Source organism: Desmodus rotundus, chromosome 8 (genome assembly GCF_022682495.2).
Source record: "Desmodus rotundus isolate HL8 chromosome 8, HLdesRot8A.1, whole genome shotgun sequence".
Taxonomy (NCBI): domain Eukaryota; kingdom Metazoa; phylum Chordata; class Mammalia; order Chiroptera; family Phyllostomidae; genus Desmodus; species Desmodus rotundus.
This window is the reverse complement of record NC_071394.1, coordinates 109002754-109019349: the sequence shown is the minus strand read 5'-3', so window position 1 is coordinate 109019349 and position 16596 is coordinate 109002754. Positions and strand designations below refer to the sequence as shown.

The 16596-nt window shown below is 45.6% G+C and overlaps 1 protein-coding gene across 2 annotated transcripts in view; it reads right to left on the bottom strand.

Moving 5' to 3' along the window:
• Nucleotides 1–436: 436 nt before the first annotated feature.
• The window catches only part of OXNAD1 (oxidoreductase NAD binding domain containing 1), a 33293-nt gene continuing 17133 nt past the window's right edge, over nucleotides 437–16596 (bottom strand). The window contains exons 6-9 of one of the 2 annotated variants that reach the window (XM_024566001.4): nucleotides 10440–10581; nucleotides 2563–2805; nucleotides 1683–1791; nucleotides 437–1011 (exon numbers count right to left, since the gene is read on the bottom strand). In XM_024566001.4, the coding sequence (XP_024421769.2) occupies nucleotides 857–1011; nucleotides 1683–1791; nucleotides 2563–2805; nucleotides 10440–10581 (649 nt within the window). In that variant the 3' untranslated portion in view covers nucleotides 437–856. Of the gene's footprint in view, nucleotides 1012–1033; nucleotides 1457–1682; nucleotides 1792–2562; nucleotides 2806–10439; nucleotides 10582–16596 lie in introns of those variants that run through there. The other variant, XM_053929658.2, reaches the window with a different exon arrangement.

Here is a 16596-nt window from a genome sequence, read left to right as displayed (position 1 = left end):
TGAAGGCAGAGAAGCAGGACTTGGAAACAGCACTATACCCGTAAGCAATCCTGAGCACATTTCTACGGCCAGCCGGCCAGCCAGCCAGCCCGGCCACCGCGGGCAGATTCAGCGTGAACACAGCGGTCACCAGTGCCTCTGTCCCCAGTGAGAGGCAGCCTCCTACACGCAGTGTTAAGGCAGGCAGCCAAGACACAGAACATAGAAGGGGTTTCATCTGAGAAGAAACTAACAATTAGTCAGGAGACATTACTTCGGATATTCTTTAACATTAAGCAAATACGCTGGATATTCAATTCCCGAAAGCAGCAGTTTTCCTAACCATTTTCGGTTTCCAAACCCGACGTGGCTGGTCTGAAGAAGCCAGGCTGCAGGCCATGGTAAGGTCCACTATGTCTTCAAGTATAAAGATTTTTCAAAGTAACGTTATTAAGAATGTGTTTAAATTGTAAGTTTATTGAATAAAGATATGTAGGCTGCTGTCAAATAATTTAAAAATAGCTTTTACTTCATACACAAAACCACATTTTCATGATTAAATAAATACAAGTGTATGTCTATATACTTATAGAAATCTCTACTGACCAATTCAAGGTACATCATGAGATAATCAAACAGTATTAATAAAAGAAAATCAATACAAAAAAAGCTTAACTGATGAAGTCTTTGCAAAAAGTTTATCATTGAAGTCTGTCAGGTGGTTTTTCTTTTATTCTCCAGCAGGTCAGAGTTCACAGCCCTTAAAAAAAAACAGACTAAGTGGAGGGAAATTCATCTTGCCACAAATCACGTAACATGAAATCTTACTGTCCCGAGGAAATCTCACCACCTTCTCTTTTCCACCGTTGCCTGCTCACTACCACCACTTCTCAAAGCAGATGTGTTCTTTGGGAACATGGCTATTTGCTAGTTGCTTGGAGAAAAAGTCGGTCATCGGAGGTGGACCACAAATATAGAACAAAGTCTCTTTGGAAATATGATCTCTTATCTCCTTCTCTGTTATTCTTCCTTCTACCAAGAAACAGAATAAACGCCAGATCAAGCCAGACACATTTGTACTGAGATGAGGAACGACTAACTGCAACGCGGCAACAGTGTTTACTTTCAGTAACTCAAGCCTAGTGAGTCCGTCTTGCACCATTCACAGGACGGCTCCCGTTGGCCACTGGGGCCAGTCCCCAGCACAGCCCCTCGCCAGGCTTCCTCAACTGACGGCAACTAAAGCGGGAAGCTAATCGTAATGCCCTCTTCGGAGAAGAGCATGAACTTAGGGCTCTTTGGTAGAGATTCAAAACTGCCTGCAGCGAAGTAAAGAAACTGTTTTTGTGAAAAATCCTTCCAGGCAGGAGAAACCACAAGTAATTTAAATTACCATTAATGGCAAATGGCATCGATTCAGTCAAGGCTGGAATATACATTCTTTGCATGCATACTACGGTGATGATGCAAAGGCCCCCTAAAAAATGTGGAAAGTAAATTTTTAATATGGGCAGTAGGAAAACTGTACATAATAAGTAAACCCAACTAAATATCTCCTTATTTTTCCATGATGAATCACCTCTCAATTCCCCAGGTAGTGATATTCCCAGCCAGCCACTCCAAACAATAAAGCATCTATATTCACCCAACTGGCATGCCCACCAACTACCTGGAGATAGTCAAAGTATCTTTAGGGGACTCACCCGTGATGTATGGCTTGAGTTCGGCACTGATTTGTGTAGTTTGCTTTGTAACATGCAAACTGCATGCAATCTTCTCAGGAAATTCATTTGCTAAATCGAGGATATTTTTCTGGAATGTCAAACATATTTGGTCACACTACAATTTTAAAAAATCAAACCAGATGTGCACAACCACTGATGCCGAATCTCGCCTCCCATTCTACACACGTCTGCCGCTCGTGCTCTCCACTTAGAGATATTGTTTGCCGCCTAGCAGGACAGAGCATTCAGAGTACAGAGGGCTATTTGGCTTTAATTGAAATCTGAATATGCTAACAAGCATATTACTAACTCTCCGGGAGTTTTTTCTTTTTCCTTTTTCTCAAGCTTTGGCAATTAAGCAGCAGTTTCACTGACCACAGTTGTGTCTTTTAACTGTTTCTGTTCTTTTGTTCATCCTTGCAGCTGCAAAGCAATCCGGAGTGAAAGCCTTCTCCATCAAATGCACTTCGTGTCAACAGATGCAACTGCTGGGGGGTTCAGTTACCCAGCTGGGTCCCCACTATGTGCGTCTCACCTACCCCTGCAACGCATGAGCCCACATGAGTGCATCTCCTGACTCTTTACAGGGTCCCAGGCGTGGTGACTTCCCTGTTCATCCACCTCCACACTCCAGCCCCCAGGCCTGCCCTGTCCTGCCCTGTCCTGTCCTGTCACTGGGAGCCTCCGCAGCACTAACTGTTTGACTTGTCCTGGTAAGATGTGCTGGTTGATTCTCACTCGAACAGGATCAGATTAGACTATTGCAGAGAAGACAGAAACGAGAGGAAAGTTCCGTGGACAATTAGAACCACGACAAGTTTGCTCACAGCGAGCTACAAAACATACATTTCTCCCTCACCTTAAACAGGAGTTCGCTGGTATTTTTTGCACTGTAGAACAGTTTTATTGTTCCTATCTCATATCCACTTCCTTTGTTTGCCCGTTCCCTGTGGAGATCCGCCGAGTGCCGCAGGATGGAAAGCAGAGGGTTAATTCCGACTCCTCCTGCAATCAGCACGAGGTTCCTAGAGGCATCTGCAGGCTGAGGGTCGAAGTAGAACTCTCCACCCACTCTCACGGCCACTTCAGAGTCAAGTGTACACTGGGCAGGAAAGAAAAGATCCTTGAGTCCTTTGTAGCACAGGTCTTAAACTCAATGTTCTTCTTTAGTAAAACTGACTGCGTCTACCTCCAGCATTTTTATCAGTATTAGGACTATTTTTACAGCTTGCTCTCAAGTTTCCCAGAGCCCTGTGAATTGATTCCACTTGGCCATTACACAGGCCATTTGCTACTCTGCCTTGTGATCTACATTGCACAGCTGCTCCAGTATTAAGGCTTTAAAGGAGACTCGCTTGAATAATTTAGCCATTTGTTAACTACGTAGGTGAGGAACTGGGTTGTGAAGAGGCGCAGGGGCCAGCTCTAAAGTAGGAGTTTCCTTTTCTGAGAGGTACTCCTGTTCTGATCAAAGCCATGGAGCTGAGAGAGGCGGGACGGGACAAGTGTCACTTACTGCAGCTGCCCTGGGTTCATCAGAGCTGAGGAGTGTGGGTACTGGGGGCTTCCTCCTAGTTGCCAGCAGGGCACAGCCAGACCTGCTCCACAGACTGAGGCCAGTGGCCATCAGGCAGCACCACTCAATCCTGTTCCCTTCTCCCCAGAGCAGCAAGAACAGGAAGCCTGATGCTTCACACGATGGGGTGAGGACTACGTACACCTACCCATGTAAAGTACCCACGGTTCTGTGAGGTCACTTACACCAGAAACACAACTGGAGCTGAGGGCACTGTTTTCTTCGTATGGGGAAATACTGCCCGTGAGGGAGTGCTTTTGAAAACTCGCATGACACTTTTCCACTGCCATAATTTGGAGAATCCAGCTGGCACCTAGAGGGCAGGGCCAGAGATGCCAGGCGTCCTATGCAGTTAGCGGCGCCTCCTAAGCTGATGGTTGAATGTGCGGGAATTTTGTGAGCCAGCATCTACTACTAGTCTGACATCAGCCTGTGTGGGAGTGTTTACAGGACAGAAATCAGCAAACGTACAAAGCAGGGCCTTTTTCACTAAGAGAGCTGGTTTAATAGCATGCCGTTATCCGCAGTGCCCTGCTCGGACTCCTGAGTGACCAACGGGACATACACGTATAGGTGAAACTGGCTTGTAATGATCTAGGACTAGGCTCCAACTCACTTTACAAAAAACCCCTCAAAGCTTCATGGTTTTTTTGTATGGATCTAACATAGTCTGAACTTTCTAGAATGTAGCCACCATGTAGACTGTACTTTGTGGTACTCAGAATTTCACCAAGTGCCCTGGCTGGTGTGGCTCAGTGGACTGAATGCTGGCCTATGAACCAAAAGGGTCGCTGGTTCCGATTCCCAGTCAGGGCACACGTCTGGGTTGCAGGCCAGGTCCCCAGTAGGGGGCGTGCGAGAGGCAACCACACATTAATGTTTCTCTCCCTCTCTTTCTCCCTCCCTTCCCCTCTTTCTAAAAAAAATAAATAAAATCTTAAAAAAAAAAAAAGAATTTCACAAAGCATGTTCACTATTCTGGAAAACTGCATCCCAGCTGGTAATGTGCGTGTGGTCCTTCGGCATACGACCACCTGTACCACCTGCATCTGCAGACAGTGTTCATGGTGACCCTGCACTGAGGAAGGGCCACCTGACTATCTCATTCTCATGCGTCTCCTAGTTTAAACATGCCCAACCGTTTCTATAACAAAGTACATTACATTTGGTTATGAATCACTTCCCTTTATTTCTCCCTTGTGTTACACTCGTAGAATCATTATTATTATTATTATTTTTAATTTTCACTAGGAAGTCGGCTGCATCCAGGGCACTAGGAAGTCTTGTTAACGTGGACAGTTCAGGAGCAGCAGGGAGTGTCTGGCACTGGCCAAGATGGTGTGGAGGGGTTCTTACACTGAGTGCACCAAAAGCTAAAAGGATGAATAGACAGAATCTGAGCGCTCCAAAAGCTAGCAAGGTAACGGGACAGAGAGGAGCCCCCTGAACGCTATCCCTGTAAGAACCGGGGCTTCAGCAGGAAGGGGGATGGCCTTTGAGACAGGAGTCTGCCATTCTCCCAGCTTATGGCACCTGAATAAACCCCTGTCATTTTGCACCAGCACCTGTCAAGAGTCTGGCTTTCCTCATGGCAGGCAGCCAAACCTGCGTTTTGGTTACAGTCTCTCTAAGCCCCTCACATCTTAGACCTTTCTTGGTCTAAAGTTCTGCAAAGTCACCTTGACATACACTTCTACTTCACGAGTATCTTTGTTAACAAAAATTAAATGTAGTGTTTAGAGATTTCTGGCAGTGAAAAAGACCTGCGTGTCTGAAGAGAAATGTCCCTTCTTTAGGGACCCCCGCCATGTGGACAGAGCTGTGACATGTAACACACTCAGCCTTATTCACTCATGTCCAGTGACCACGTCCCAGGCGAATCCCAGGTGTGGTGGTCTCAGGTTATAATAGGATCCTTAGGGCAATGTTTTAAAGCAGGGGCGTCAAACTCATTTTCACAGGGGCCACACTGGCCTCACAGTTGCCTTCAAAGGGCCGAATGCAATTTCAGGACTGTATAAATACAACTGCTCCTTAACGAGGGGCAAGGAGCTCGGCGCTGCCACCAGGTAGAAACAAGGTGCCAGGCCGGATAAAACAAGGTGGAGGGCCGGATTCAGCCCGCAGGCCTTGTGTTTGCCACCTGTGTTAAATAGCGGGTCTAGGAAACTTGATGGTTTTAAGTTATTCCTTTCTATTTAAATAGTTCCTCATAAAAGGGAGTCCTCAGGCTCAGGGGAAAGGTGTCATCATGTAGAACAAACTAATTTTATTTATCTATTTATTTATTATTTATGTTTCGTTTTTGTTTGTGTGTTTTTTAATCCTCACCAAGGATAGTCAATTGATTTTAGAGAGAGAGGAAGGGAGAGGGAGAAACACTGATGTGAGAAACATTGATTGGTTACCTCTTGTACGCACCCCAACTGGGGATCACACCTGCAACCTAGGTGTGTGCCCCAACCGAGAATCAAACCCGTGACCCTTTGGTGTACAGAGATGATGCTCCAACCAACTGAGCAACCCAGCCAGGCCACGAACTGTAACTTTAAAATGCATGTTGATTGTTTTATAATTTTAAGTGTGCTTGGGAATTGCTTAAATTTTGCACAATAAACTGTATTTGTAAAAAAAAATTTTTTTAATGTGTTGATTACATTAACTTTGGATTTCAAGACAGTTCTAGAAAGGGTGATTGGATCTAACAGGGTTGAGAAGATGTAGTCTGGAGAAAAAGTGCAGTAATCTAGGAGGCAGAAGACACGCTCAATCACAGCCCCCGTGGAATCCAGCAAGCCCCTTTACTTGTCTGAGTCTCTGCTGCCGCATTTGGACAACGGGTCCCCGCACCTGCACCGCTCACCCCGCAGGCCGTGGCAGGCACACACTGGGGGGGATCTCCCTGAGGGAACTGAGCTCCATAGTAGAGGGCCCTGTGTTCACTGCGGCTGTCTGGAAGGAAAAGCGCTGGGGGTGCCTGCTTCCTCCTTTCCTGTCACTAAATAAACCAGAATCCAGAAATAAAGAAATTTGTATTGAGAGAATAGGTTTGTTCCATTACACGATCCCCAAACACATTCACCGAATGAGCTCCCCGCTAAGAAGCAGAACGCACCACGCACTTCTGAAGGCCAGACCTCTGGCACCCGCACCTGGCACTGCGCATGGCGGGCAGCAAGTACCTCCTGACCCGACGCTGTAAGCTGTCGGGGCTCTACCGTTTAAAGAAGAGTTACTCAAAGAGAAACTCTAAGAAAAAATGAAACATTATTTGAATTCACACAGCAGGTCCTTATTGGTAAAGAACTGTTAAATGAATGAAAATCCTTTCTCTGAGGGGGAAAAAAAATCTGAACTTAAGTACTTTAAATATGTAGATTTTTACATGAGGATGATAAGTGGTTTTCATTTTTGACAAAAGAAATCAGCAGCAAGGGAGCATTCTGTTAGTAAGAACTAAAATGTAGGAACCCCCAGACTGACTACCCAAGGAGCTTCTATAGAAGGAGCTTTGAAATGCTCCTTCCTCTCCAGTCTGAAAAGCAGAATTTATGATACAAGAGTCGCTGCCTAACAGTGACGCGGATTTACTCTCTCTACACCCTGCCCCCCCACCTCGCTCGCCCGTACCCTGATCTCTTCATCTGTGAGAATCTGAGAGTAAAAGAGACTACGAAATGAGAGAGAAAGTCTTTTCAAATGGTCATCTCAGCACGCTTAGTAATGACAACAAACAAAGCCTTTAGGTGGTTGTTTTTAGAAACCGCAGTATTTTCCACCCTAAAGTTGGCAAGAAAACGTGCTCCAGGGAAAGATAATACTCAAGAAGCCTGTCGTCTCCTTAGTGACAAAATAATCTTCAGGAGATCTATCTTCTAATTTGCTAGCATCTGGAAAGAATCAAAAGCCATCTTTGTCTTCTGTTGATCAATAAAAACTGCCAGGGTAGCATGGACACAAGACTCTCAGTCTGTACAGCACAATAAGAAAGTGAGTAAAAGGACATTACCTTCAATTACACAGCAATGTATCTAATTGGAGTATGGATTTTCTACTTGCGAAATAAACAACTTTCCCACAGCAACTGGAGCAGAGGCACAATAGCTGTCTAGAACCCTTTACCCTGCCAGGAGTCTGAGCCAAAGCAGATAAAATAAAGGAAGACATTTATGGCACTTCATCCCATGTCCCAGCAGAGCAGCCTGCGGCCACCCAGACACTCACGTGCCTCCATTGTCCACTCTAACAGCCTAGTAAGACAAATTCTCGGGAGGGATACAGCCACCTGAGAATGGTTCCAAGAAAAATCTGACTTCACAAAGGCCGTCTGCAATTCCCACTGGGCAGAGTGGAGCAAGCACTACAATTAGGATGTGCATTCAAGCAATGCCACTTGGAGATTTTCAACAGCCTCTAAGAATAAGTTCCTTCATTGAAATGCCAATGAGGCATGAAACCACGCAGGGAGCTATGGACCAGGACCAGGTCAGGTCACGTGGGAGGCTGACACCTGGAGGGGGCTCGTGCACTGGGAGCTGGGTGGCTAAGCTCATTTTAACAGCGAGCACTGGGTACGTGAACACCTTGCTGATCCCACCCCTGCGGCATATTTTAGAGACTCAGGATGTAGCCTGGAGATAGTAAAGGGTGAAAACCCATCGAGAATCTAAAAAGGAATGAGGAAGCGGAGGTCACACTGAAGGAAGGACTCAGAAGTCAGAGGATAAAAATGTGGCAGGGTACCCTTACAGTGGAACTGCCAAGGCAAGCATCTAGGGGTTACTCTGAACACATAACACGTGACATGTTAACCTCAAGAAGAACATCTATTTTGTTGCCCCAAAGATCCAAATATCCTTTAATTTTAAAATTATTTTACAGTAAAACTATATTTGGTGCACAGTTCAATGAATTTTAAAAGGTACACAGATCTGAGTAAGAATCAAGATAAAAAAAGTTCCCTCACCCCCCAAAAAACGCCCCCGTGCTATCCCTTCATGCTCACAGCCCTCCCCACGCCTCACCCCTGCCAACCACCCATCTGGTCTCCGCCACTGCACTTTCGTTGTCCACAGGTGACATAAAAGGGACTACACAGTGCATAACCTTCCAGACTAGCCTCCTTCACTCCACACGTGCCTCTCAGAGTCGCCCACGCTGTTGTGTGCCATCAAAAAATAGTTCTTCTGTTTTCACTGCTAAATAACACCACATTGTATGAACATATCACTGTTTATCTATTCACCTATTGAGGGATATTTGGGGTGTCTCCAGTGTTTGATAATTATGAACAGAACCGCTATAAACATTCAGGTACAGGCTTTTACATGAACAGAACTTTCGTATCTCTGGTACAAATACCCAGGAGTGGTACTGCTGGGTCCTATGGTAAGTGTATATTTAATTTCATACAGAACGGCCAAAATGCCTTCCAGCACGGCCCTAGTATTGTGCATTCCTGTTAGCAACACGACAGATTCACAGTTGCTCCACACTGTGTTAGCACTTGGCATTATCAAAATTTTAATTTTAGTCATTCTAGTAGGTCTGCAGACATATCCCACTACAAATGGTTTTACTCTGCATTTCCCTATGATTAATGTTAAAAGATGTTAAATACTTTTTCATTGCTTATTTGCCATCCTTATCCCTTTCAGTAAAGTGTCTCTTTAATCCTTTGACCATTTTTACATTGTTTGTTGTTTTTACTGATTTTTGAGTGTTCTTTATATATTCTGGGTACAAGTTCTTTGCTGGGTATCTAAATTGCAAATACTTTCTCCTAGTCTGCAGCTTGTTTTCTTAAATTGTTAATAATGTCTTTTGGGAAAAAAAAAGTTTTAAATTTTATTAAGTCCATATATCAAACTTTTGTGGATCTTGCTTTTGGTGTCATGTCTAAGAACTCTCTGCCCACCCTGAAGTGCAGAATATTTCCTGCGCTTTCTTCTAAAGCTTGTGTAGTTCCATGTTTTATACTTAGGTCCACAACCTCTTCTGATGTAACCTCGAGTATAGAGTATGAGAGGTTGGTTACTTTTTTGTGGGTCTAAGTCTGGACAGACAATGTGGATAGACAAGTGTTCCAATACTATTTGCTGAAGGGTTACCCTTTCTCCACTGAACTCCTTTAACCCCTTTGTCAAAAATCAAGTGGCCGTATGTATGTCAGTTCATTTCTGAACTCTTTCTTCCACTGATCTGTGCGCCTCTCCCTCTACCAATACCACACTGTTTTGATTACTGCAGCTTCGTTTTAACTTTAAATGTGAGTAATATGATTCCTCCCATTTTAGTCTTTTTCAAAACTGTTTTAGCTATTCAAATCCTCTGCCCTTCACCATACATTTTAAGATCAGTTCATCTACATCTACAATATTTGTACTGGTGCAGCCCTTTGTGGCGAAGGGGATAAGAAAGTGCCTGGGATAGGATGGGTTGTTGGTAAAAACAGGAGGCACACTTGAGAAGTGAAGGAGATGGCAGTGAAAAAACACACGGGTCAAACACTAAAACGACAAATGACTGGCCTGCTCTGAGCGCACCCTTTCTTCTCGGAGTTCTAACAGGCAATGGCTGTGCAGCTTACGCAGGGCTGTGTCTGAGTCCCCCGAGGCAGCAGGCGTTATGAACAGCGAACGTCGACTCCCTCTCCGAGGCCTGTGTGAAGAGCTCTCGGGAGACTGAGGCGGAGAGGCACCGGCACCACGGGGTTAGCGGTGCTCAGCTCTGGGCACGAGCAGCGTGTAATAGGGATGGTCTTCCCTCCAAATAATGACGGGATAATAGTTCCGCTCCCTTTATTTGGGATGATTAGGACAAAAGAGTCTGCTTTGTAGACTTACCATTTACAAGACATACAAAGAGTCAATCAAAACCTTACATGTAAAGTACAATGTTTTACTCTTAGAGTATATTCAGCTAAATACTGTTTGGTGACCCAGAAGGAATTTCCAGACCCCGAAGTATCGAGTCATCTTTAACGCGCCAAAAAGATTCTGCTTCTTTGCTTTTTCGGAGTCTGATTTCTGGATGCAAGGAGGTGCTCTGTGAGCATGCACCCTTCTCACTCAAGTCTAGGTTTCTCAGATGGATCCGATGACGGATCTTGTTGGAGGCAGCGATGCCCTCACCTGCAAATTTAAACAGAGATTGCTCACCTGATTGTGAATCCACAGAGCAGGAGGGTGGTTTGTGTATTTCACTGCCAATTCTATTATTCTCTCTTGTTCTAGCAGTCTGGGGCTGGAGCATATTGAGAACCCACCAACCACAGAGACTCCTGGGATAAAGAAATCAATCCTAAAAGGAAAGGCAAGGAAATTATTACTGTTGAAGCAATTTTAAAAGTGGGCAGCAAGGTAAACAAAACTGACAAACTTTTAGCTGGACTAAGAAAGAAAAAAGATAAAATTACTGAAGTCAAAGATGAAAGGAGGGACATCATCACCAACCTTACAAAAATAAAAGATTATAAAGGAATTCTGTAGAATTAAAAGGAACAATTTTTTGACCAAAAATTAGACAACTTAGATGAAATGGATAAATGTCTCAGAAAGACACAACCACCAAATTGGACTCAAAAAGAAACAGAAAATCTGAACAGACCCATAACAAATGAACTGAATTACTAATTTTAAAACTTCCCACAAAGGAAAGGATAGGTTCAGGTGGTATCACTTGCAAATTCCACCAAACATTTAAAGAATAATTAATACTAATCTTCCAAAGAAAAAAAAGAAAAAAAAAACACTTCCTAACTCATTCTGTGAGGCCAGTATTACTATTACCCTGACACCAAAACCTGAGAAAGTTATTAAAAGAAACTATAGATGAACATTGCTTGTGAATAAAGATGCAAAAATCCCAGGAATACAAGGTTGGTTTAACATCTGAAGAGCAATCAATGAAATATACCACTTAGAATAAAGGACAAAACCCAAAGATCCTCTTGACAGATGCAAAAAAGGTATTTGAAAAAATTCAACACCCTTATATAATAAAAATACTCAACAAACTAGGATTAAGTGGGAACTTACTTGACCAGGTAAAGGACACCTACCAAATATCCACAGCTAACGCCATATTTAACGGTGAAAGGCTGAAAGTTCCCGGCTGAGGGCAAAAACAAGACAAGGGTGTCCGCTCCCACCGCATCTACTCAACACTGTAGTGGAGGTTCTAATCAAGGCAACTAAGAACAAGAAAGGAAGGAAAGAAGGAAGGAAGGGAGGGTGGAAGGAAGAAAGAAACGGCATCCAGATTGGAGAGAGGAAGAAGTTGCAGAAGACATGATGTTTTACACAAAAAATTCTAAGTAATTTACTAGGAAGATAATAAAACTAATTAACAAGTCAAATAAGAATGCACGATACAAGAACAATAACAAAGATCAAGTGTATTTCTGTACACAAGCAACGAACAATCTAAAAGTGAGTGAATTTTACACTTTAAGTGGGTAAATTTTATGATATGTAAAGTGTGTCTCAATAAAACAGTTTTCAAAGGTGAAAAAGAAAACAAAAGCTCACTGGCATATAACTAACTAATAGGCTGCCATGGCTTTCTAAGTTATGAAAATCTTATGTTTTTCTTCTTCTAACCATACTCCTATCATCTAGAACTCCTGGAAGTTTCAAGCCATCAATAACTATGCCACTGAAACCCTTTTTTGGTGGGGTCCTAGGAAATGCAGCAAACCTAGTCACATACCAAAGGAAGAAAAATTTATTAGAACCTGGGACCACAAAAAGTTCTCCTCCCCGTATCTAGGCAACACACACATCCAGTCTGGATGTGTCTCAGCCGCCAAAGAGCGAAGTACCAGTTTCCCCAGGTTGTTTTCATGAAAAGCAGCTTACATGAAAAGCACATGATGTCCTCTACTGATTGGCTCTATGACCTTAAAAGATGTTTTCTTTTGATCTATGACCTTAAATATCCGGTCTTTTTTTACAGTCTTAAAAAACCAGTTCTGGACTGGAAGTACTCCAGAAACAGTCCCTTGCCTGCTTTTGCCTATATTTACTTGGCTGTTTCCCATGAAGATATTAATTTCCCTTTCATTTCAGACAAGATATAAATTTTAAAGACTGTAGTTAACTTTCTTGTAGTTAATAAATGTTAACTACAAAGATGCTTGCTATATGCTTTCACAGAGGAGTTATACAGCATCTCCACAGCTTCCACATTAAAAAAAACACATCAATGAGCTACTTTGTCTTCATCTCCAGAACTATAGCGCCCTCTGCTGCTTGATGTTGCTAAAGACCATTCTCAGGTGAGCAAAAGGAAACCCTTCTCCAGAAACTTCAGAAAGACACTTTTAGAAAAAAAGGACTCCTTCAGTAAATGTTACAGAAGAATTCAAATGACATAAAAACCTCATTTGAATGGATTTAAGAAAATAGGCGCAACACATATTTAATAAAACATTTGTCCAAGAAAGAATTGTTTTACACACACACACACACACACACACACACACCCCTTGCAGGATTAGCGCTGCTGGAGCCAAGAGTTGAGGCACCCACTGCACCTCCAGATGCGTGAGTATATGAAGGGCTGAGAGAAGGAGCCCAGTTTGCAGTGAACCACACAGACTCACGGCCTTCTGTGACACACCGGGCTGCCCTGTCCTACCCCCAGATGCAGCCCCAGTGCCCAGCTCACAGCAGGCAGGAAAACCAGCCAAATGACGAGGCTTTCCCATGAGACCCCAAACTCTTCAGTCCTCAGCTATGGTCCTCAGAGTCCCACACTCCTTTCTTGGGCGCACACTAGACGGCACCTGCCCACGACGTACAGGCACTGTGGTTCACGCCGGAAATAAGAATGCAAGTGTGTCTTGGTTCCTGCCCTCAATAAACTCAGCCTAATGAGAGGAAAATTAACACACACATACAATCAAATGGGCCATGGCAAGACCTGCTTGGCAGAGAAAAAATGCTCATCATTTGAAATCTGTCCAGAAATACCTGTACTTAGCATAGATTTCTTCACATATGCCAACGTATGTGATCCTGCTTTTATCATGAAAATACTGATAAAGCCACTGTTTTACTTTTAAAAAATCTGCCTGGGGGATGGGGAGCAGTTGGGAGGGTGAGGAGAAGACCAGATGAAGAAGTAGTCAAATCCACCAGGGAAGAGGAATTAAGAAAGACTTCACAGAGGAGTCTTAGAAGACGCACAGCGCTCACCGGATGAGCGATGGAGGGGGACAGATGACACCAGGAAGGCAGCACTTTCTGTGGGGGGTCATGTGGGAGGCAGGGCCATGCACACGCGGCCGAGCAGGCTGTACCCTGCACCGGCAGCACCTGTGCTGGCGGGGAAGCGGAGAGGCTTACTTCTCTACTTTCTCCTCTAGTCTGTTTCCTCCTTCTTTTTAGGCAGTCCAGTCACTTTCAAGCACAAAAACGTATGTTGTATGAAGTCAGAGACATGCCTTTCTCTCTCCACTCTTCCCGTGCTTCCCCATGGGCGGTGCCCTGCGGCAGCCCCAGTGTGGAGCGGGCACCACCCTCGGCATGCATGGGGCCAGCACGACAATGGAGACACGCGCTCACCCTCTCCTGCTGGGCCTGCTGTGCTTCCGCTTCGCTGCAGAACTGGCCGAGGAACTGAATTGGAAGCTCTCCCCTGGGCCTCACCAGCACAAATGATCTCTAACTGAGTAAACCACTGGCTCTGACAAAAACAAAAATAAACTAATAAAGTTAAACATTAGGAATTGTGCTAGATGCTTGACAGATCCCAAAACATAGGAATGTTACTATTTGCTCTTTAAAGGTGCAAAAACTAAAGCCCAGAGAAAGGAAGAAACTGCGCACGTCACAGACCTAGCAGGCAGAAAAGCAACACGGGAGCCGGGCGGGCTCCAGTGCCCTGGGCGCGTGGCCCTGAGATGAGGCTTCCCTCAGGGGATACAGCAGTGGGCTCCACAAGGAACCCTGAATCTGGCAACTCCGGCGCTCACACACTGCATGAGGACAGCTGGTGGCAAACTCCAGAGGGGGAGTCCCAATCTCTCCAGCCCCAGGACAGAGGAATTCCGGGAAGGTCAAGGGCAGGACTCACCAAGGAGTTAGGAGCTAAGTGATGGGCCTACTGGTGAGAGAACCCAAAGTAGTTCGGAGGCAGTTTCCTCTTTTGGCTGTCTCTCTGGAGTGGCTTACTTGAGTTCTCGGGACTGGTTTCCACTACAGGCACCAGTCCCCTCTGGAAGGCCCCATAAGAACACAGTGCAGCACGGGAAGAGCCCTGGAGGCCAAACTCCCATCTGCGTTGAAGGCATCTATCTGGGATCCGTGCCCAAAGCTCCAGAGCACTGAGGCAGGTCTGGAGCCTCCCCCTCAGGGTCTGACGGGAGTCAGGGGAGGTAAGAACTCAGAGACCTGAGATCATGGCCCAACCTCCCACCCCAAAGATAAGCCCCAGAGCAATCCCCTCCTGTATCTCTAAGCAGCAGCCCACTGACAATCCTAACCACACAAACCGCACGGCAGCCACACACACACTGACTCTCCCTAACCTTGCCATCCTCTCCAAAGCACCACACGGTGCTCACCACCACGCTGACGATCCAAGAGAGCCTAGAGCATGAGCCATCCCCGCAACAGCGCTGGAGGAGTGGACACCACCAACCCAAGCACGTGGCCATCCTGTCACCACGGAGTCAAATACCCAGAGAAACAGCCCCTAGAGCCGCGCAGCAAGTCAGTGCTAAGGGGGCGATCTTTCAAAGGGGGAGCATCCAGGTGCCAGCAATGAGTGCTGAGGGACACCTGGCAGGGAAAGGGTCACCGCTGAACAGGCAGAGATGACCCCCGCCCCCCACATCTGTCCTCTGGGGCAGGAACTGGTCAGGCATGTGCTGGAACCAGTCCTGGCATCAGTGACATGATTAAAGCCACTCACTGACAGGGGACGTATGACGCCAACCCGGACTAATTTCACCCTGCGGGCCGCGTGGGGCCCTGTGTCTATGTACACCACTAGAGAATGACCCCTCCTCCTCACCAGGCAACCACAGTGTGCAGGCGCCCCTCCCCTCGTGGGCCCGCCAGGGCCGTGGCGCTATGAACTGAGGCACGGGCTTGTTCTAATCAGGACCCTGGGTACTGGGGACGGAGTCCTGGCACAACCCACAGTCGCAGGCACAGAGACCCTGCTGCGCACAGGACACAAACATTCCCACAGAAGGGAAAAATGGAAAGAGAGATCGTTACAATTAAAGTTTCCACTTGTCAATGTAATAACCGCTCAACTATTTTTGAAGGGTAAAAATGTCGCCCGCCCCCCCAAACAGCCCACATGCATTTAATATGTATCACTGAACATGTGCAAAGATTGCAGTAAATTGCTTCACAAACGCAAATTATTGCAATCAGCATCTTGTTTTCTAGTTCTAAATTCAATGGCAAACTATTAACACAAGACTGCTAACTCTTGCTATTATCACACTTGCTATTATCACACATCCTCCTTCCAACAAAACCGCATTTCCAGATGGACTGCCAAAATTAGTCAAGTGACCCTAAGAAATACTACCAAGATTGACATGCCAGAAATTCATTTAGAAATGAATGCTTTATTTAAATAAAGGAAACATACACCCAAACACACCTTTCCTAAGGAAATACAAGTTGGTTTATTTACAATTCAACTGGCACTGCAGCTCCGTGAGCCCTTCGCAGGCAGTGGGACAGGGCGGCGGGGCTGCCACCCCATCAGTGCTCTGACTAGTCCTCAGAGCCGAGGGCGCTGGGCCTGATGGGGGTCCCGACAGTAGACAGTAAAGTCGGCACTGACAATAGTCAGCCCGACGAGACATGAGTGGTGCGGGAGCTCGGTCGGGAGGGCGGTCAGCTCTGGGACATACCAGTTATTCTTCTTTTCAGACCGATGTGTTTCCTCTGGGTTTGACATAAGGAATACTGATTTTTGAAATCATAACTCAAGATTAGACTACTACAGTGCATTTTATTAGCAACAGGACAGAATTATTAAGGTTGTCAGGTCCATGGACCAGAACTACCTCCTTTGTTTCCATCTGAAAAACTGAAGGCAGCAAGTTTCATGTGTGACTGAGGGGGTCCCGGGCTCCGAACCGAGGCTCGGCTGAGGCCAGGAAAGAAACCCAGGTCTCCACGCCAAGGACGGCTCGCCCCGGACAGACAGGGTCTAGTCTCTCCCCTCGGGAGGAACAGCTGGCCACAGAAGTCCCTCCACAGAGAAAAATAAGCCCTTCTATCTGATGGCACCTTCCTGAACACACGGAACGCTTGGGAAACGGAAAAGCCACTTACTTAC